This window comes from Silene latifolia, chromosome Y (genome assembly GCF_048544455.1).
Source record: "Silene latifolia isolate original U9 population chromosome Y, ASM4854445v1, whole genome shotgun sequence".
Taxonomy (NCBI): Eukaryota; Viridiplantae; Streptophyta; class Magnoliopsida; order Caryophyllales; family Caryophyllaceae; genus Silene; species Silene latifolia.
In genome coordinates this window covers 7147646-7170279 of record NC_133538.1, presented here as the reverse complement: position 1 = coordinate 7170279, position 22634 = coordinate 7147646, and the positions used below count along the sequence as shown (strand labels likewise).

At 37.5% G+C, this 22634-nt stretch overlaps 1 protein-coding gene and 1 non-coding gene across 2 annotated transcripts; both read right to left on the bottom strand.

Moving 5' to 3' along the window:
* Nucleotides 1–8674: 8674 nt before the first annotated feature.
* Nucleotides 8675–17583, bottom strand: LOC141627295 (uncharacterized). Its single transcript, XM_074440631.1, has 8 exons — nt 17373–17583; nt 14692–14764; nt 11564–11863; nt 11373–11475; nt 10009–10546; nt 9242–9403; nt 9041–9133; nt 8675–8942 (listed from the first exon to the last, which is right to left on the bottom strand). The coding sequence occupies exons 3-5, from the start codon at nt 11695–11697 to the stop codon at nt 10469–10471; spliced, it is 315 nt and encodes a 104-aa protein (XP_074296732.1). The 5' UTR covers nt 11698–11863; nt 14692–14764; nt 17373–17583; the 3' UTR covers nt 8675–8942; nt 9041–9133; nt 9242–9403; nt 10009–10468.
* A 4106-nt stretch (nt 17584–21689) lies between these two features.
* Nucleotides 21690–21795, bottom strand: LOC141635823 (small nucleolar RNA R71). Its single transcript, XR_012540481.1, has one exon. It is a non-coding gene; the product is annotated as a small nucleolar RNA R71 (small nucleolar RNA).
* Between the last annotated feature and the right edge of the window lie 839 nt (nt 21796–22634).

Sequence of the window (22634 nt, the reverse complement as noted above, 5' to 3'; positions counted from 1 at the left end):
CATTTAAATTATGCTCTCTAACCAAACAAAAAATCATGCATCATATAGCATAGCTTAGTTTGCATTCACTTTTGTATATATATATCATATAGTTTGCATTTAGCTTAGGAAACATGCATTTTCATATAGCTTGCATAATTTTCTATCGTATTGGTCATTGAGGACAATGCCCATACTAGTGTGGGGATGGGAAATTTTAACATGATTTACTAAAACAAAAATGATAAAAATTGAATTTTTTTGAAAAATACAAAAACATGTCTTTTATTTTATAAACATAAAAACAATAAAAATTTGAAAAATGCAAAAATTCAAAAACATGTTCATCTCCTTCATAGTGTAGTATTGTATATATTCTTTTGTATATATTGTGTTTGTTTATCCTTTTTCACATTGATAGACTACGCAACATCCGAGACATGAGGATATTGAAGACCACATGGTATGATCTTTCAAATATCCTTTTTCCTCTTTATGTTAATGACTATGTGGCTTTATTTTGATTGATGCAGTATAAACAATGTGATTATAGGATTGAATTTAGATTACTTGGCATATTAGTTGCATTTAGGAAAAAATTTCTGAAAGCATCTATTTGAGAAATTTGACAAGTGTATATAAGGCCCTTATATATACTTTTTCTTTTTAAGACTTTGCTTGTTAGAATACTTGTAAAACACCCTACGATGTGTCATGCTAGTATCCTTTGACCCATGGATTAAGGCCTAGTCAAGAGTACCTTGTGGTGTGATAACTCCTTGGCTACCGTTTATTCCAAGGTGACCCTTGAAACCATGCAACTATCATCCATATTCTACCACATTTTGTCATCAAAGGGAAAGGGCACAAAAATTGTTCAAAATTTGAGTTCAAGAATTGAAATGAAAAGAAAAAGTTTGCAATTGCATAAAAAAGAAAAGAGGAGTAACAAAAATGAAAACTCCTATGCTTCAAAAATAAGCACCCTCACTACAAATGGGGTAGCTTTGAAAATGTTCAAAAAGAAATGCAAAAAGTTGATATTGTCAAGTGTTGAAATGCCAAACATCAAAAGAAATGGCAAAAGAAAGTGTTCTCAAAATGTCAAATGCCACAAATTGGGGGGAAAAACAACACAACAAAAAGCAAACTCCCATATGAAACTCATGTTCTATTGATCCCTTTTCCATCATATCCACTTTTGTGCATGGTAGAGAGAGGACGACCCTTTTTCTTGTCTAGGCAAGAAGGGAATTCCGCGATCCTCCAGTGTTTCTAACACCATAGGGAGTCTACTCTTGACGAAAGCATTTAACAATTGAGGACAAAGGTACTCTAGCTTGATACAACTTGGAGGTGATTTATTGGTATCCTTCTAGGCTTAGTAGTTTGAAGAAACCGTATCGTTAATGGAATGTGTACCCTTAGATTGCTTCCCCTTTAGATAATTTCCGCCACTTAGATGAGGAAAGTGGCTATTCATTTTTGTAGATGTATCCATTACTTGATTTGTGTGCTTTAATGCTTGGATGTGTCGCCATTTTGGCAAGCCCCACCTTGCCTTGCAAGAAGGCATCCTACCTCATGGTTGTTATGTTGTGAGTTGAAGGGGCGGAGTGAGACCGGCTAAGTATCTCACATCGGCTATATTAGTAGGTTATTTTGAATAAGGGTCCTAGTTTCTATCACCTCTTTACTCGGGACGAGCAAAGGTTCGGTTTGGGGATGTTTGATGTGACTCATATTTGAGCACATTTAGTCCCCGAATTAGCCTCGTTCCTATACTTTATAGTGCATAATTGGGTCATTTACTATCTTTAGTTTCCTATTTTGCGTATTCTTTGAGGTTTTGTTTCCTTGGTAGGAGAGGAGTGCAAACCTTGCATTTACATGGCGAAATGGAGCTAAATTGATCGCATCTAATGACCAAGCATCAAAGGGAAGGTGATACCAGAAGGCCTATGTAGATAATAAAGTAGATTGGGAAATGATTAAAGGATCCTAACATCCTCAACAAGATCCCCGCGGATTGTTGAGGAATGAAGACAAGAAAAGTTGTCTGACCCAGGATCCGAGCGGATTGCCAGCAATCCGGGCGTCTCCCTGCACCACAATCCGAGTGTCCCGAGCTTAAGACGCTCGTCTTGAAGCCCTAGGATCTGAGCGTCTCCTCTATGATACGCTCGGATCTCCTGACAGAACCCACCGTGCCAGCTTATAAGCCGCTCGGGACGAGCATATCCACACGGGACCAGCAAAACGGAGATGCTCATCTCCTTGGAGAGGAGAATTTCCTCAACTTTTCTTAAGGGTCTTAATAGTCATTTAAGCCCTTAGTAACCCTAATTTATGTACCTAATCTTTAGTATAAATACCCCTTTGTACTACCTAGAGTAGCATGCTCTCTTAATCAAGTTGTAATCAATTAGTAATCTCATCTTAATCTTGTAATCAACTCTTAATCTTGTCTTAATACAAATATCATTCCTTAATCTTTCATTAATTTCTCTATTATTCATCATTTATTTTGGGTAATTAGAAGATTATTTGGGTTTATTGGGAGATTGACAACCTTCCATCAATCATCAAGTACTTCTATTATTCTTTGCATTATTATTTTGGAATCTTCATAGGTATAATTCTCTCTTAATCCTTTTAATTATTGTTAATCATTTTCATCTGTTCATCATGTTTTGCCTTGCTAGTATGATTGACAACCTTGTTAGCATGTTAAAGTTGATAATGAGTGAGTAGTTTCCTTAGCTAGGGTTAATGGGGAATTAGGGGAAACCAACATGGGGATTAATTCATGCTTAATCTAATATGTTTTCATAATTAATTTGTTTGCTTGTTGTGATTCCAACTTATGCACATGTTATGTTTGATGAAAAGCGAGCCTATGAATCTTTTTTACCCATCACTTATCTTTTCAATTAGACTTATAAGACATAAACCAACTCGAGTCTCATTAGACCATGCATATAGCTGGATAGGAAGGACTAAGTCGACTTGTAGGTGTTGTACAATCTAATCGATTCGGCTTGGGACCCAAACCTTCTTAGGGATTGTAAGATATACACTAACTCGATCCCATCACAACAATAAGTGCTTGCATCTAGTAGAGAACATGTTTGTATGATCAACTCTCATGAATCCCTTATGAACCCATGACACCCTAGTGCTTTATTTAATCAATTATTTACATCTTCATTTTATCTACCTTGCTTTATTTTTATTGTTAATTAGTTTTAATTGATCTCCTATCTCAACCCCAAATTGTGACACCCTAAGACACGACCATTTACAATTGAAATTCCTACATCAATACCCGTCCCTTGGGATCCGACCTTTACTTGCTTCTTTACTAAGAGTAGTTTGTAAAGTTATAAATATTGTTTTGGTTGGGTAACTTTTGACGACGAGTTTTACTCCACGACCATAGCAACATGTTGATCAATGACGTGCAACATGTCACTCTGAAGATCTTTCTTCATGCTATGACCTTCTTATTTTATGATCGGAAAGATGTGAGTAAGCTTAACTCACATGAAGTGATGTTGCTTGCGGCGTACCTTAGCCCCACCCGAGCCCCGCGAGTCTCTTTCAGTGCTCCGGCCATACTGTGTGCTAGCTTAGTTTTGATGGCCTCTTCTGACACCCGTTTCCTGAGTTGTGGTGCCATTGCCACTCGGTTGGCGGAGCGGTTGACCACTTTTGAGGCATCCTCTGCCTATACACCTTTGACCCTGACGGTGCCTACCTTGGACCATGAGTACTTTCTCGACCAGAAATGGTTGAAGACTTTGGCGGATGGTGGCTTAGCGTGGAGAGTTTAGGGGATGAGTTGGATGAGGATACATGACCCTGAGCACCTTCCTGTGACCGAGCCTTTACCCACGGCAGTGGTGGCAGCCGATTCTGATGATGATGAGGAGGTCCCTGATAGGCAGTTTTACCTCATTGATGATGACCTTTTAGAGGTGATGCCTGAGCCGACGAAGAGGGATCAGGCTAGACCTGAGGATAGACAGCCTAGAGTGGGGAGAGGTCCACGACGGGTGAAAGAGAGGATGGCTAAGACCCAGCCAGAGCAGCCTGTACCCCCACAGTTTCAGTTCCCCAGCTACCCTTCCTTCTTCAGCCTTGAGATGAGAGTAAGTGAGCTCACGAAGAGGGTGTCTGCTACCTTGACACTCCGGAACCTCCATGAGATGGCATATGTGTAGGGCATCGGGACCGAGGTAGCTCAGCCGGTGTGGTGGAGAGACGTTGGTGATGACAGCGGGGTCTTTCATTCCTTTGGCGTGGAGCGGTCTACTTGGGGAGAGCCTATGAGTTACCCCTATGGTTGCTTGGCACCATGGCGAGTGGGGGCCGATTCTGGTGATGGTGGCATTGCGGGTGAGGATGCAGCTGGAGCAGGCACGTCCGCAGGCGGTGGTGGAGATGAGAAGATGGATGAGCAGGCTATGGAGTGATGATACTCCTTTTATTTCTATCTTGTTAGATGGATTGGTAGTTCTTGATACTCGTTTTTGTGGGGAACTTTTTAGACTTTAGTTTGTATTGTGGCCATAAGGCCGTATTTTGGATACTCTTCGGACTTTTATGCAGGATGTTGGTGTCGGGATTACGTTTCCGACTTATATATTTGTTGCCTTGGACTTGAAAAGTGACGAATTGGGAGAATTTTGACATGTGGCTACTCGATCGAGTGCCCCCTCACTCGATCAAGTAACTGCAGGGGTGACATCTGAGGGGTATTCTGATCTCATCCAACTTGATCGAGTAACTGATGAACTCGATCGAGTAATTCCAGCTCGATCGAGTAGCTTACGAACTCGATCGAGTAGCCCTGTAACAGCTTTATTTCGTTTTAACACTTGTAGGCATCGTCATGGCGATGGTGGTTGTTATAATATTTCTTGCTGTGGGTATATTATATCATAGTATTATCTCAATGGTGGTTATACATTGTGCATATTGGTATGATTTATACAACTTTCGGTGATGTTTATATAATTTTGTATGCTAAATTAAATTGTCTCAGGTAACGTCATGTTTAATGGTTATAATCCGCATTGCATAGTTTGAATGATTGTATAAGAAATTAATTGATGTCGTGACTGCTAGTTGATGATAGTATTTCTCGTTGTGTAGTTCACTTTCTCAATGGTTTCATATACGTGTGAGTCAGATTTGCGTAATGTCAAGAAAGTGTTGTGATTGACATGAGTCAAAATGCGCATTGTGGTTTGTTCGCAATGTCAGTGTGGGATAGTAATAATATATCGGCTTGTGTGACAATAAGGTTGTTTTGTTGGTGAATTTCGGGGATGAAGTTCCTTTTAAGAGGGGAAGAGTAATATCGCGTGGAAAAATGACGTACTTGTAGCAATTTTATAGTACTTTATGATAATTTTGAAGTATTTTAAATGGTTGCTTGGATAATTTTGTATTGGTCATTTTATAATTGAGTAGCATTTTATAATTGCTGAATAGAGTCACTACTGCACATATCTTGTATTGGTGATGCTTTTTCAGGCGTTTTTCGACGCTTAAAGCGTCAGTTTTTTTATCGACGCTTTATAAAAGCGTCAAATTTTGGACCGTTGTTATTTTTTGACGCTTACGCTTTTAATTGTCAACAAAATTGACGCTTTTAAGAGTCTTTGGTGGCTATTGACATTTTTTTGTCAACAAATTTGACGCTTTTAAACGTCTTCATGGACTATTGACGCTTGTAATTGTCGACAAATTTGACGCTTTTAAGCGTCTTCAGCGACTATTGATGGCTTTATGTGTCACTCGATGAGACGGAATTAGGCGTCAACTATTTATATATTGACACTTCTTCTTGTCACGGTCTAATTTCGGAATTTTGATTTCTGTTAAAATCATACGTAGAGATTAATTAAATACACCTATAAATAATATAGTACTACTAGCTATCATTACTAAATCATAAAAAAAAAACAACATAATGCAATATACTCCGTATATAATTAATAACGTACCCACGTACTTTTATAAATAAACATACGTTTGATACATATACCGTCTCCGTCACAAATACAATAGCTAGCTAGCATTGACAATTTAACTAATATAAACTAGTACGTAATTTTTAGTACGACAAAATCAAAAATACCAAAAGGGATCCGGAAGATAGTAAAAGTCCAAAAAATCGTAAAAAATGCTATGTAACTAGTTAGACAAGGACACTGATCGAGTAGCTTGAATGTGGTAGGGGCTTAATCATGTAGGCGTAATGTCAAAGAGACTTCAATCAACATATAAAGGCGCATCTTCAATCAACATTTAAAGGCGCATCATCACCATCTGATGAATCTGAAACCTATAACGGGTAAAGAAAATATAATTTATATGAATATATTTGATTAGTACATATACACTTCACAAAAATGTTTCAAAATTGCGCTGAATAGAATTACCCGTCGAAAGGTAAGAAGAGAGAAAATTAGCGAGAGGATGAGACTACTACTAAACAATATTCAGATTCAGCTCAATAAAGCACAAAAACAATCACAATCTCGGAAAATTATAGCGCAAGAAAAACTTGATTAGAGGACAATTAACTAAATATAGTTAGAACTCCCAATAATAGAAATAAGTTAGAGTTGCAGCACAAAATCCAGCCAATTACAACACAAACACGCACCCACGAGGCACAAGCAAACCGCGAAACTCAATGGAGAAGAAACATGACCTACTCGCAACATTTATTTGGGTCAGGAATGAGTAGCGAGGAGGGTGAATTCCATATATTAAGCGGCATTTACACGAAGAGGCTAAATGTGCATAGCGGAAATTGACATCATGAAACTTTCAGACTAATAAACAAAGCAAGGCTCTCAGATATGGCAAAAAAATATAAGGAGAAGTAAAACAAATTACGCATACCTGTATACTGCCCATGTTCATGTTCAAGACTGATTTTTCCATGCCTATAACTTCAGTCGTAGCTTTTCCAGTACTAAAGAGGTCCAGTATTTGAGCAAACTGTGTCGTCGTTTTTTTCAACAGTCCATTACTCTCATCGCACTTGGTTTTTAGCTCTTTATTTTCCTTGGTCACATCATCCATAACCTTCTTCATATTTTCTAAGGCTAGACTACTACTGGATCCACAACCAAATCCCTCTTTTCTTAAGATACTATGTACTCCAAACACATCACTTTGCTTTACACCATATCCATAACCAATTGGACGTGTATGGGTATCCTTGCCGTATATTACTTTGTTAAAGGCTTCATTCTCAAGTTGTACACGAGATTTTGAATTAGATGGGTGCAGGACAGTTTTCCATATCAATACTTGCATCGACATCAATCTACAAAAAATTAAATAAAATATATATCTTAATAAGTATATTAAGATAATTTCAGTCTCAACAATTTTATTATATGAACAGCTCAAAGTTTGAATAAGTAGTAGTACTGTACTCCATAAGAAAAGGAGAAGAATGAGGCAAAATATGAGCAAAACATGTACAAGGAACAGAAAAAGATGATGATGCAGCACATTCCTCATTAATTAAGAAAATCCCGTCCACATTTACTAAGCAGCACCCAAAATCAGGTGTGTGAAATTAATTGCAACCTATTTAATTAATCATATACTAACACTTTAACTTACTATATTTCACGAAATATTCAGACACAAATTAATAAACTAAATTCACAGACACAACCATTAATGCTTTTCAGCACTTTCACACAACACCAACAACAAACTGTGAAGAGGTAAGGTGAAGGGTTTATTCTAGTTCCAAATCAGCTTCCAAGATAGAAAATAATCCCTTCATTTTCCTTTTCTCTATTTCTCTCTGAACCCAAATGCTATCCAAAATAAAGGAAATACACCCCTCCGCTCCCCTTCCTTCCATAGCTCCATCCAAATACGGAGTAAATTTATACAGTGGTGTATATGCTTGTGTAAAGTGGGGCAAGAACTAAGTACTCATTAGGTATTATATTAGGAGGGAAGAGCTTGGGAAATGAAGCAATGGCCCAACTGTTTCATTTATAGAAGATTCTGGATTAAAGGTGGGAAATACGAAGTCCTTTGTTTCCAATCTCTCCAACCCAAAATGCTAACAAAACAAGGAAATTGTCTTCCTTACATTATCCCCCCGGCTCCCCTCATTTTCCTTCTAAATCTCACCATAAAAATACCGGGTTAATGCCAAAATCAACAACGGCTTCAATGAGGCCAAAGTTTCATGTCAAACAAGTAAATAGTCGTATGAATTAAGCATCGGGCAACCAGAATTTTCATTAGAAATCCCTATGAAATAACCTCTTTGGCTACAACGTAGACTCCGTATCAGCTTACTTGAGCCAAATATTTAACTTGATCAGGTCAAATTCCATGTCCAAAGGCTTTACTTATCAGAAAAAATATGAGTAGAACATTTTTCCACACAATTTCCAGTACGTCATCTGTTAACAATCACTGAGTTTTAAACAAGGCTATCCGAACATTGTTTACTTGTTTCGACAAAGGCGTACATAGCTAGTTATTGATTTACAGAAAAATTACAAGTACATAGCTAGTTGGAAGACTAGAAAACGAAAACACGAGAACGAGTAGATACTAAGTAGGGATCATCAAAATAGAGTGTCAGAGAAAGAGACCAGCTAGGGAGCAAAAGACATAGGATGCCAGGTAGTAGGTATCTCTCAAAACCAAGTAAACAGTTTAAAATATTAAAGAGAAAGAGACGAGCTAGAGATTACTAGATAAACGTTGCAAAATATTGACAAACACACATGCTTTGTTAAAGAAACTTTGTAAACAATTCACTATCCTACTTGCTACAAATTAATGTCCCTTTGCATTGAGATTTGAGCAACTATTTAGTGTGTGGCTTTTTTTGGTGCGTCTTGGGATCTGTACATTCACTATCAAACACTTGGTCCTCTTTTATTCTTCTCTTCCTGTTGGTCACACAACAATACTAAATAAAAAGATGATAAAGCGTATAATACATTTCAAATTGAATATACATGAGAAGTTTTAGAGATGGAAATTTTACGAAATCAGCTTGTATGTTAGCATAGCTAGTAGGCCCCGTTATATGCATATGATTTTGATTACCACCTGCTTCTTTTCCGCATTCAGCCAATCTCTGTATGAAATATATATTACAGACATTTTCACTATATAAGTACAAAATTTGAAATTAACCAGCAAGAATGAAGAACACTTTGTTTCATATTTTAAATTGAAGGTGTACCTGTCCCTTATCGGAATACCAATAATCAACCAAACGAATCCAACTAGGATGAGGATGTCCATCAGGCACTGCTTCATATATTTCTTCTTTGGTCTTAGTCGTTGGTTTGAAAAATATCTTCTTCAAGTGATGTCTATATTGCCTTACACTATTACCCGTGCGCTTAAGAATTGCTTGGTCAAATAATTCTCCATCAGGTATCACAAAACGATCCGTGAAAAAGATAAGTAAAGAAGATACTCAAATAAACTATTAAGAATTATTATCTTGTCAATTAAGTAAAAAAAATAAGAATCCAATCTATCTGCATATACTAAAAACTTACTCGAATTAGCTTTAAAATGTCAACTTTCAATTGTGCACTAACATGGCACCAATCTAATTCGTGAATATGACAAATTTGCTCAGTTTTCGCAACATGGCCGATAAATATAATTAGAATATGTCCTCCCATTTTGAGTGGTTGATAAAACTCATTAAATGTCAAAAATTACTTAGTACCATTATCATGCCAAACATCATGTGGTTGAATAGCATAACTGACCGTCTTATAGTCTCCTTCCTTATTTGTCAACAATCGAGCACAAATGGAATGGTGATATATAAAAAACAAATAAGATCACAAAATTCTTCAAAAGAGAACAAAAATAGACAAAAAATAATTCAAGTGGATGCAAACCCATCGGAAAATAAGCAAATTTAGCAAATAAGAAGAGCGTGAAATATATAATGTCTTTTAATATATTGTGTAAAGTAAAGAAATTTACCTACAGTCACAACCTCATCTTTCTCATCAAATGCTACTTCATCGGGCCAATCAGGTATTACCACCCTGTGCCGTCTTAGTTTGAAAGGTTTCACGTTGTTGACTAAATGTTCATTCACAGGTGTGTCTGACGTACTGTTACCTACTTTAGACTTGAACTTGATAGTGTGCGGACGATTAGTAGGAAAGGGCAATGAAGATTTGGACTTCAAAGGATTGGTTTGAAGCGAAATAGTAGCCTGTGTACTAGCAGCCTGTGTAGTGGTTACACCACAAACTTGTGTTGATGGAGCTGATGGTGTAGCAGATGAGAAGTTGGTTGTGTGCGGGCGATTAGTAGGAAAGGGCAATGAAGATTTGGACTTCAAATGAATGGTCCCCATCTTTCATCACCTCCATCAGATGCAATTTCGGAAGACAATGCAGCCGCTTGAGTATTTAATTTTTTCAGTTTTTGCACTTCAACCTCCTTCATCGTCATCTGAGCCCATGTTCTTTTGCTTTGATAACTCATCATTAATCAAGTGACCTTTATTATCCTAAACAATAAAAAAAATATCAGTACACATTAACATAAATTAATTACAGTTAATTGAAAATATACGTCTATGAAGCGCGAAAATATAAATGAATGCATATGTAGTATAATATAAACCAAAACCAACAGCCTCTATAAGAAATGTCATCAACATTAATAGGATAAAGAAAAGGCCTAAAACAATGTCATCCTAAAAATACAACTTGCAGCACGAAATTATGTTACTTATAACAAAATCTCGCCAGTTTCAATCAAATCTCTAGGCTTAGTTCTTATTACATGCAGCCAACCTTTATGCATCTCATCTTCAACATAAAAGACTTGCTTTGCCTGTGATGAGAAAACAAAGGGATCATCAGATAAATTTCGGCCTGTGTGCATTAACTTAGAAAAGTTTACACACACACTCTTATCTGGATATGATTTTATCCCCTTGTGTATGTCTACCCAATCACAACGAAACATTACAACTTTGTACTTTCCAAAGTAATCTAACTCGTAAATTCCTTTATGCTTTCCATAATATATATTTCCATCGGCTTCAAGCATTATCCCAGAATTCTGCGTTTTTCTATGCAGCTCGCGATCCACTGTTTGAAATTTATACCCATTGATCATGTACCCGGTCATTCTTTTATCATTTCTAGTTAAGCCGCCGGCCAAAGCTTTTCTTAATTGTCCTTCTTTGGTACTTGTATCTAAGTTTTGAACCTAATAACGTTAAGAAATAATGATTTTAACAATTATTTTCATAAATTGCTGTCTGTTTTAAAAAAATTTCTGAAATATAAGGAGAAAACCTAAATTCTGAAATATAAGGAGAAAACCTGAATTTGAAGCCGGTCTGAGAATTCATTGATAATCCAGTCATTTTCGTCACTTGGGGTAGAAGTAAGGTTATTCTCGTGGCGCTTTTTTAAAAGGAATTCCCTTCAATCAATGAAAAACATTGTACTTAAGAGACATGTTTAAAACTGAGTAATGACCGACAGAAGAAATCATACTAATATATACTTACTCAAGGACCACTTTCATCTCATCCGAATGAAGCAAAACATAGCGGTGTGTTTGTTTTAAGCTTTTGTCATCTAAGCGTACTTTTTCTATCACTCCAATCACTCTACCACCAGATTGGTACAGGTAGCAATCCATGTCTTGAATAACATCGTCATTTCTCTTAGATCTGTTATAGATGGTCTCAACACCTTCAAGATATCTTGAACAAAACGTAATAGTCTTCTCCAATATGTACCCCTCAGCAATCGATCCCTCTGGTTGAGATTTGTTTCTCACATATGATTCCAAATGAGCTAAATACCTTTAGAAAAATGAATTATTATTGAGTAATATATTGAAAAATAACTAGCTAAACAACACTCCAGGTTTTTAGATATGTACCTTTCTATCGGATACATCCATCTATACTGGACAGGTCCACCAAGCTTCACCTCCTCTACTAAGTGTATTAACAAATGAACCATGATAGTGAAAAAGGTTGGCAAAAACTCGATTTCCATTTGACAGAGTACAAGGATAATTTTTTATTGAAGAGCATTTAACTCGTTGTAATCAAGAGTTGGAGAACACAAAGATTTGAAAAAAGAAGACAAGTCCCCAAGCAAGTCGATAATTTTTGTGGACTTGGATGCTCTTAATGCTATGGGTAGGATATCTTGCATTAAAACATGATTGTCATGGCTCTTAAGATTAATTAGTGTTCATTGTTTCATATTCACGCATCTAGAAATGTTTGACCCGTACCCATCCGGAACTCTAATTTTTTTGCAAGACTTTTAAAAATCTGTCTTTTTCCTCGCTGGACACGGAGTAGGAAGCCGGAGATATGTATTTTCCCCCATTAGGCAAATCTTTAAGCCAAAGATGCCTCTTTACACCGAACTTCTCAAGATTCTTTCGAGCATTCTCATCATCTCTACTCTTATCCATATCCAATAGTGTACCTAATATATTGTCACACACATTCTTCTCAATGTGCATAACATCTAAATTATGTCTTAGAGGATTGTGCTCCCAGTAAGGCAACTTGAAAAACACACATTTTTTGTTTCATAAATTATCATTATTCTCATCGTCACTGTTAATGAGGACATTAGTTGACTCGCCTACTTTTCTAGCTCTATTTTTCCTCTTTCGACGTTTTTTAGACTTGCCATAAATATAGTCAATCCCTTCTTGTTGTCTCAAAACATCAGACCCAGTAGCACAAATTGGAACACTACCATACTCTGTAGTCCCATCAAACAAACTTCCTTGAGAACGATAAGTATGGTCCTCATCTAACCATTGCCTATGTCCAACACAACAAATCTTACCCCCAAACCTACCAGAGTTTGTTGAATGAGTGCAACAAGGACAAGCATCATAGCCTATTGTACTCCATCCCGATAACATGGCATAAGCAGGAAAATCATTAATAGTGCTATGTAAAGATGCTCGTAATTTAATTTATTTCCCCTCATAAGCATCAAAAGTATCAACACCATTCCATAGCAATTCTAATTCATAAAGTAGGGGCTGCAAAAACACATCGATATCAATACCAGGACTGGATTTTCCAGGAATTATGCATGACAATATAAATGACGATGGTTTCATGCACAACCAAGGTGGCAAGTTGTAGGGTATTAGAATAACAGGCCATGTGCTGTACGTAATATTCATCAAACGATATGGATTAAACCCATCAGTAGCTAGTGCTAACCTAACACTGCGAGGATCAGATGCAAATTCAGGATAACGAGAATCAAATTGTTCCCAAGCTAAAGCATCTGCCGGGTGTCTTAGTTTTCAATCTTTTACACGATTTTTATGATGCCATCTCATGTCTTCTGCTATTTTTGGTGAGTTTTATATTCTTTGAAGCCTAGGAATGAGGGGAAAATATCTCATCACCTTAGCTCCTTCACCTTTCTTTGCTTTACCTTCACCATTGCTTGTTTTCCATCTTGATGTGTGGCAAACATGACACTCTTCCTTTTCGGAAAATTCCCCCCAATACAGCATGCAGTTACTTGGACATGCATGAATTTTTTCATATCCAAGGCCAAAGTTATTAATTAACTTTTTCCTCTCGTAATAAGATGACGGGAATTCTATGATTTGGGGAAATGCTTCGAGTAAAAGTTCAATTAATTTATTGAATGAATCATTAGACCAATGAAACATACACTTAATATGAAACAAGTGTAAAATAAACTACAATTTTGAGAAAGTTTGACATCCTTCATAAAGTTCTTCATTTGCGGCCTCAAACAATCTTTTACACTTTGCCTCTTCCTCAATGTTGTTTCCTTTTGATGGTTTATTAGATTCATTATGAGATTCATCACCATATAACTTATCAAAGCCATACTCATGATCTGAATCATCATTATAACTACATCCCATAGATAGATCATCAATATCGCTATTTTTCATGTGTGAGTGAGGAAGTTCATCATTAACCCCTTTAGAAAAGTGTGAAATGTTAACCAAATTAGCTGCATCCAATAGACCACTCATATCATCATGACCTACAAATGATCCTTTACTAGTGCTACCAACATCAACACTAGTTATATGATCAAGAACATCCCCTTTACCATGCCAAATATAATTTGTATACTTTTGATAAAAGCCTTTGAACAAAATATGCCCCTCTACTTCACTAAGCGGCAACCAATAACGTAATTTGCAATTTTTACAAAGACACTTTGTTTTTCCTTCTAGAAGACTTTCTTTAGCTATCGCAATAAATTTCAAACAACCATCTATGTAGTTTGAATGGTCATTTGGCAATGTAATCCAACTTGTATCCATGTCTACACAAAAAAGAAAAAACAGACACGCCCATATTGATTAAACATGTATAGTATATTAATACTCGTTGTAGAAAAATAACATTTGCTAATGTCCCAAGAGTACAAGATAAATAACGACTAATCATGAAACTGTAAAAATAATAACGTTTTAACTATTTTAATACTCATTGTATGTTTAAGTAGATAAAGAAGTGAACATGGCTTAATTAACTAGAGAAAATATACATAAAACGAGAATCACCGAAGTTGATCACAAACAATAAAAACTCCAATAGGAAACTAAACAAAAGAAGAGAAGAGGAGAGAATTATTTTATTTGTGGTACCTGATATCCAAAAACAGATGAATCGGAAACTACAAATCGCAACCCTAAATTTTGCGAGCAATCAACAGCACACCTGAGATTCAAAATGTAAGAAAGTTATTATTAATAAAATATTGGAGGGTCAAACTTCAAAGAAAAAAGTGATTCATAAATTGGATGTTCACATTTATAAAAGAAAAAAAATTACTAAAATTTATCATGCCAGAAATATGATAAAAAAGCTAGCAAGGAGAACTAATAAGCAAAATATTGGGGAAAAGGAAGGAAGAATCAGTAAAAAAAAAGGAAGAAGAAGATGTAAACTGTGTAGGTAAGAGTTGAGTAAAACAACAAGTTAACGGAGTTTGACGTTAAACTTAGCTTAATTCACATTTTGGAGCTATTAATTAAGTTTAGGGGTATACCGGATGATTCACAAAAAAGCGGGGTATATGGTAGAAAGTAAAAAAAAAATCGGAGGGAACATCGTAGAAAACCCAAAAATTATTCTCTGAACCAAACTTTGGCTGAAGCCATATGAACTATTTTAGGGTGTAAGACAGTCTTAGTGTATAATTTGCATCATCTTTTTCTATACTGGCAAGGTCAAAAATAAGTGAGAGCAATTGCTATACTGACACTTGCGATTAGAGTTACTGATATGTATGAATTTTGAAAGTGCAGCAAGTCTGATAGTGTGTGACATGATGAGAGATTGAAAAATTCAGCCTGCTCATTATATGATCAAGAAGTCAGACTCAAGTGGAATACCCCAGTGCTGATACTCCCTCTCCATTCAGCACTCTCGGGTCATACAAAATAAAACTCCTAATCAATCTAATGGTCTTAGTATCATAAACTTACTCCACAAAAGATAAGTCATACAAAATAAAACTCCTAATCACTCTTCACAATAAACTCCTAACAACCTTTCACACTGAACTACTAAGTCCTAATGTGTTACACTGAACGCTTTCTCAATGAAACATAGCTAAAAGTCCATGAACAAAGAGAAGCTAATATTGAAGGGTATTTCACTTCTCTTATTATCAAAAGCATTAGCTAAATTCTTGTCCTCTAAACACAGCATACACATTTGAAAGAACAAATGTCCAACAAAAAATTGGATCACACGGATCACATATATTCAGGCCATTGTGGATTTGTGGTCAATTAAGAGGATACACTTATACATCTATTTACCCAGTGAAACATGAACCTAGGCGTTTTTATCACCACCTTTAAGTCATGTCTACATAAGCAATAATAATTAAGGCCTTGTTTGGATAGAGGGGTTTGGAAGGAAAGGGGGGGGGGGGGGAGGGGGGGAATTGATCCTTCCATTTCGCTCCTACAAGGCAAAGTGTTTCCCCTCCAACAAAGGAAAGATTTGGAGGGTAATATCTCACTAACCATTCTCCCTCCCTTTCCCCTCCCTTTTCCTTCATTTTTGGTATCCAAACAAGGCCTAAAATCTCTTTCACATAAAGCTTTCTAAATTCGAAAGCATTCCTCATAGATAAAAACAACTGTGCTCAAATGACACCACAGTTAGCCAAAAATATTATTTGTAAACTGCTTCATGGAAATTATCATACGCCTAAGATTCTAGTTCATCTAAAGAATAAACAGATCCAAATGAGAAATTATCTGGTCACTATATCTCTTGCTATAATCTAGTTCTCAAATAGAGCAACAAGATGGAGTTATCTTTCAGTGTGTGTTCACTAAAGAAGATTCAATGAAAGAGGCAGATCACGCCACTAGATATCCTTCAACATGTCACAGTAAGAAAAAGACTCACAGAATACTGAATAGTCCCTACACCACCTTTTTTTCTTCTTTTGAGAAGAGTTAACAAACTCAAACAAACAAATCTCGTTATAATTTCTAAGACATAGACGAAAGAATTGTGTAATCCTCCTACTAATCCACTCAGCCAACAGAATGAGAAGCCACCATACCAAGAAATCGGTAATTTTGGTAAAATGGGTAGTTAAATTCACGGTACCTCGTAAATACGGAACAAAACATACAGATCTTGAAACACATTACAAGGAGACCAAAAAATTTGAGCTATCTACTAACTTACCTAAACCAAATCATACAATTTGAGTTATCTACTAACTCACCTAAACCAAATCACACAATTGACAAGTAAAGGTCACTAACTCGCCTATTGAGCATTCTATGGCACTGAAAGGGGTTAACTCAAACATTCTGGTCAGGTCGAATGAATACGACAAATTATACACATAGCCAAGCAAATTAAGTTCGAATTAATTGGCAAATGAATTATACAAATTATACTCAAGGAAACCCATAATCTCGTTGTCAGAGGGCGAATTTAAGGAAGAAAACAGGCCATGAAATCCCAAACATATGAAAAACATCATATTAACCCAAAATAAAAATCGATTAATTGAAATTATCAAACAATAACTTAATCATCTTTGCTGAAGATCGAAATTATAAAGCTGATAGCCATAAGTGTAATAAGATATGAAGGTGGGACATTGAAAATTTATTATTTCCATTCCTCCGATCGAAATTACTAATTGAAAATGAATAAGAAACAATAAATTATCGAATTGAAATTTTCAATTGAAATTTTCGATCGAAATTATCCATATTCCGATTCAATCAATTAAAATTAACATCAATGACATACAAGTAATTGAAAATGAATGAGAAAATCGTACCTATGATATGTAATAAGCAGATTGCATCTTTGCGAGTTGAAGAAGTAGAATTGATTGGCAGATTGAATCGTTTTGATGGTGATTGAACGAGAAATTTTGAAAGTTAAGGTTTTCGTTTGTAGAAGACGATGAGATCAAGTACTATATACTATTATTTCGTGAATGAATGCGGTGATAGTGGAGGAATATTTTAGCGGGATTATTTCGTGAATTTTAGAAATTGCGCCCCTTATTACTAATTGTACTTGGCGGTATTCAAAAAAAAAAAAATTGGAGGGGTTTTTACGTCGACGCTTTAGGAAAGCATCAATACAAAAGGGTCATCAGTATAAGGGATTTGTAGTAGTGAGTGGCATGTGGTGGTATCTTATTTTCAATTAATTGTCCAATGTGTTATAATGAAGTTGGATGTCAGTAGCAAGTAGTAGAGTTGTTATGGGTAGAATTGTGTTGTGTGGTTGAAGTAATAGGACTGTTGTTTATCAGTAATAGGACTGTTGTTTTGAGTGTGTTGTGACTGATAGTTGTTGGCAAGTAATGGATGGAGGAATAGTCTGAAAGTTGTGTCGGTTTACGTTTGAGTAATATCATGAGATGAGTACAAGTAATAATCAAGTTAGTCATCTTTGTGTGCAATGTGTAATTGGTGATGCAATAGGAAGTCATTGGCTGATGGGGAGTCATGTTGTGTGATATTTGCCAAGATAGATGATGATGATGGCGGATGAACATGCGTAGCAGGATGGTATTTCTAAACGATCGTGTTGACCTGTCTCGGATAAACGATGGTCGTTATCTCGGTTCTCTGACCTTGCGTCGTGGGGGAGGATGAGTCAAAATTTGGGGATGAAGTTCTTTTTAGGGGGGAAGACTGTAATACACGTCCTTTTAGGGACCCATTGACCGACGTTGACTCACCTTAGACACCGATCTTGACCTTGGGAAACTTTACGAGTGATGACTTATGACGTGGTGAGCTTTGGTTTGTGTGGTACTCGATCTAGCTGAGGCTACTCGATCGAGTAGCTTGGGAGCTCGATCGAGTAGAGATCACTCGATCGAGTAAGTTAGTTGCTCGATCGAGTAACGAGATTGCAGCGGGGAATTATAAATCGTATATCGTGAAACCCCAAATCATTTCCCCACTTCTTTTTCCTAAACCTAGATGCCGTCACCTTCTTTATCCTTCACCATAATCCCTTTCCTTGAGGCCTTTGAGGATGCTTACACTATGGGGATCGGATGCTTGAGTCGGGTATCGGTCTTGACGCCGGATCACTTTGTATAGGTATGTTATCATCATCATCATTGTCATCATTGTTTTCAGTTAGGTTTGTAGTGGTAGTAATGGGTGGTTGTATTGATTGTATAGGTGGTTTTCATGGTTGGTTGATATCGTGTGATCGGACGCGGAATCGCTGCGGTTTGCTAAAGGTAGGTTCGCCTACTCATTACTGTGATTGTCTAGAGAGTCTGTTGATGTTGTTTGGTTGGTGTAGAGTCAGTATTGCTTATTGGTTGTGGTAGTAGTTAATGTTGTGTTGGTATAGTAGTTGGTGTTTGTTGTTGAACAGCTGATTGTGATTGTTTGTCTGTGGTTCTCGAGGTGCGCCCTCGGTTGAGTGGAGTCACTTGCGGGAGTGGCTTCACGCCCTTAGTTCGCCCTCCGTGGAACCCACCACGGAAGGGGATGTGCACATTAAGGAACATGAGTTTATCGCTCGGATTAGATGAGCGGGGCTTAGGTGGAAACGGCTGCGGTCCCCCACTGGCAGGACTGGTCCTTCGGGCAGTCAGAGATGGTGGTTGGTTGGAGGAGGTGTGTGTGTGTGTGTGTGTGTGTGTGTGTGTGTGTGTGTGTGTGTGTGTGTGTGTGTGTGTGTGTGTGTGTGTGTGTGTGTGTGTGTGTTTGTGTGTGTGTGTGTGTGTGTGTGTGTGTGTGTGTGTGTGTGTGTGTGTGTGTGTGTGTGTGTGTGTGTGTGTGTTTGTGTGTATTGTTGTAATCGTGTAGAGTCTACTTTTGTTTTAATATCTCAGTTGCTGACCTTGTGTGGTTTGTTATGCCGTGATCCACTATGGTGAGTAATCGGTCTTAACAGGTTGATGTATGGATCTTAGCTGGGTGCTTGGAGGGATGAGTTGATACGTGCATATTGTATAGTCTTTTTAGCCTATTTTAGCACGTATTTCCATGCATTTTTGTACTGTTTATATAGTATTATGCCCCGAATTGGCTACTTTGGTTCGTTTTGTCCGTTTTGTAGAAATTTACGCGAAAGTAATGGAATCGTACCATTTTTCGTCCTTTTTGCATGCATTTTAAGGAGACGGGATTTTCCAGAGTGAGATACTGCATTGAAATGCGTGAAGGCACGGTTTATGAGGCAGTCAGTGACGAGATTGGGCTGATTTGAAGGAAAAAGACTCGATCGAGTGGTTTTATTACTCGATCGAGTGGTTTTTATGGCCTTAGTTGATCGATCAAGTAGTTATTTACTTGATCAAGAAGTGGTTAAAAGAGAGGTTACTCGATCGAGTAACTATTCTACTCGATCGAGTAGATTTTCTGGAGTTTTGCTCGATCGAGTGGATTTACCTTACTCGATCGAGTGGTTTAGGCTTGTGTGGGCTTTAATTAGTCCGTAAGTGTGTTTTAGTTGTTGGACTTAGTTTATTTCTTATTTAAGCTTACGTCAACTAGGTCATTAGCTATCGATTCTATTATCATCGACACTTTTTTTTCCGTTTTTTCATCGATCATTTTCATATTTCTCTGTAACTTCGCTTTCGGGATTACTCCGCTCGTATTTTGTCGTTCTTTACGCCGGATTCGCACGATTGTAATCTCTTTCTCCTTTCTTAATAATAATAGCTCTTTTGTTTACTTTAATTCTTTGTTTTACTTCATTTAATTTCTGCCCTAATTTACTTTTATGCAATTTAATTGTCGTTTTAATATGTTGAATGCTGGTCATTTATATGCTGTTAGTTTTGATAGTATAAATAGCGATATGAGTAGCTAAACTTGTTTCTTGTTGGGATTAGGGGATCTACGGTAGAAATGTGACGATGTAGTGAGTAGGTTAGATGAATTAATTGTGAGATTCTGTCACCATAGCAATTTAACTGTATTTTACCGACTTAGTTGATTGCACGCTTCTGAGTCACCCTTTAATCTGGCTAAATTTAATCCTAGATCGGAAGATTGGACTAAATAGGCCTGCTATGAACAGTAGACTACCCTGATGAGGACAGAAGTTAAGTTAGTGGAAGTTTAGGGTAGAAAGTGGACCGGAAGGACCTTTCCATATCCGTCTCGCATTAATTTGTCTAAGTTATTTACAGTTGAGTCACTGGACTACCGTAGTGAGCCGAAATCCTGACATGTCCCTTCTCTATTTGATAGTTTAATTCTATTTTTCTGCCTTTACTGCTCTTGTCTCTGCTTCTCTTCCCTTTAAACCTTTTAGTTTAGAAAACCAATTTAAACAACCCCCCCATTTGTGACCAAATAGACGGACTTCTACAGATATCTTGCCTCCCTGAGGAGATCGACCTGACTTCCCTAGCTATATAGTTAGTTTAGTTAGTTTATTTTTGATAGGTACACGACAGACTTATCAAATTTTGGCGCCGTTGCCGGGGAGGCAATTGCCTTATCTGTCTTTGATTCGTTTATTTTATCCGTTTCAGGGAATTTTTATTCCTTGAGGCGGTTCTTATTTATTTTCTTTCAGTGTTGTTTATGCCCAGGTCAGACAGGTTGGAGTTAGTTTCAGCTGATTCAGAGCCAGAGAGACTATTCAGGCATATACTCCGTCTTTAGAGAAAATCACGAAAAGAAGACTTGAGTACTTTCGAGCCAGAGCTATCATTCTCTTTTCGCAGAAGACCAGTCTTTAGAAGAAGACATTCCTATTTCTGCTGATCAACCAGTAAAGATGCCGAACATTGCTAGTCACTCGGAGCCTAAAGCATCGTATATTCCTAAAGGTTTCAATCTCCAGACTGAGGATGGGAATACATTTGACATCCGTCCTTCCTATACCAATCTGGTGGAGAGAAATCTCTATAGAGGTGTGGCAGGTGAAGACCCGAGAAAGCATATGGAGGTCTTTACGGACTACTGTTCTACTATCCCCGCCATAAAGGGGGTAACTCAAGACAAGATTAAGGAAGTTCTATTTCCTTTTTCTTTGACCGATGCAGCCAGGGAGTAGCTGACTGATTTGGACCGTACGGCCGCAGGGGTTACAAACTGGGAGACCCTTGCTCTTGCTTTTTATAAGAGATATTTCCCTCCACAGCGCACAAATCAGCTGAGGGCAAAGATTACGAGTTTTAAGCAGGCACCTGATGAGACTCACTATGAAGCATGGTCCCGTTTCAAGAAGTTGGTGAGGTCTCTTCCTCACCATGGTTTTGACCCGTGGTTTATGTTTAACTAGTTCTACAATGGGATGTATGATGATCATAGAGCCATACTTGATGCGTCATCTAATGAGAGACTCCAAGAGAATACCGACGATTATAAGGGATGGGCCCTTATTGAAGAGATGGCGAACCACAGTGCTGAATATGGAAACCCGAGGGATGGAATTAGAACAGTTCATGCAGTCGATAAGAAGTTGTGGCTCAGCTGGAAGCCATGAATGCTAGATTTGATAAGTTGGAGTTATATTCTACTGGGGAGCCTCAGACGGTCCATATGCTTACTAGAGGGGAGACCGTCACATGTGAGAGGTGTGGTAGCAACGACGGTCACTGCTGCTTGTTGGTGTCTTACTGAGAGAAGGAACAGTCCTTGCATTTCAACAATACAGGAAAGGAGGGGGTTCCTATTATAATAACCAAGGGGCAGTCCATCCCAATTTGAGGTGGACTAGTCAAAATGTGCACAATCCTACCCCTCCTCCACACCAGCAGCAGTCATATGTCCCTCCACATAAGACTCAACAATGCTTTCCGAAGCCTCCTTCCTTTCCTACACCTAATCAAGGTGCCTCGTCTTCTGGTGGGGTAAGTGAGATAGGTGAGTTGAAGACTATGTTGCAGTCTTTGACAAAGCAGTGGAAGTTAAGCAACCAACAAAAAGATGCTTCTATAAGGCACTTGAAACTCAAGTTGCCCAATTTGCCGCTAACCAGTCCACAAGGAAACTCGGTCATTTACCATCACAAGCTGACAAAAATCCACATAAGACGGTAAATTTAATTAATTTGAGAAGCGGTTGTTCATATGAGGGACCGGAAGTGTTGAAAT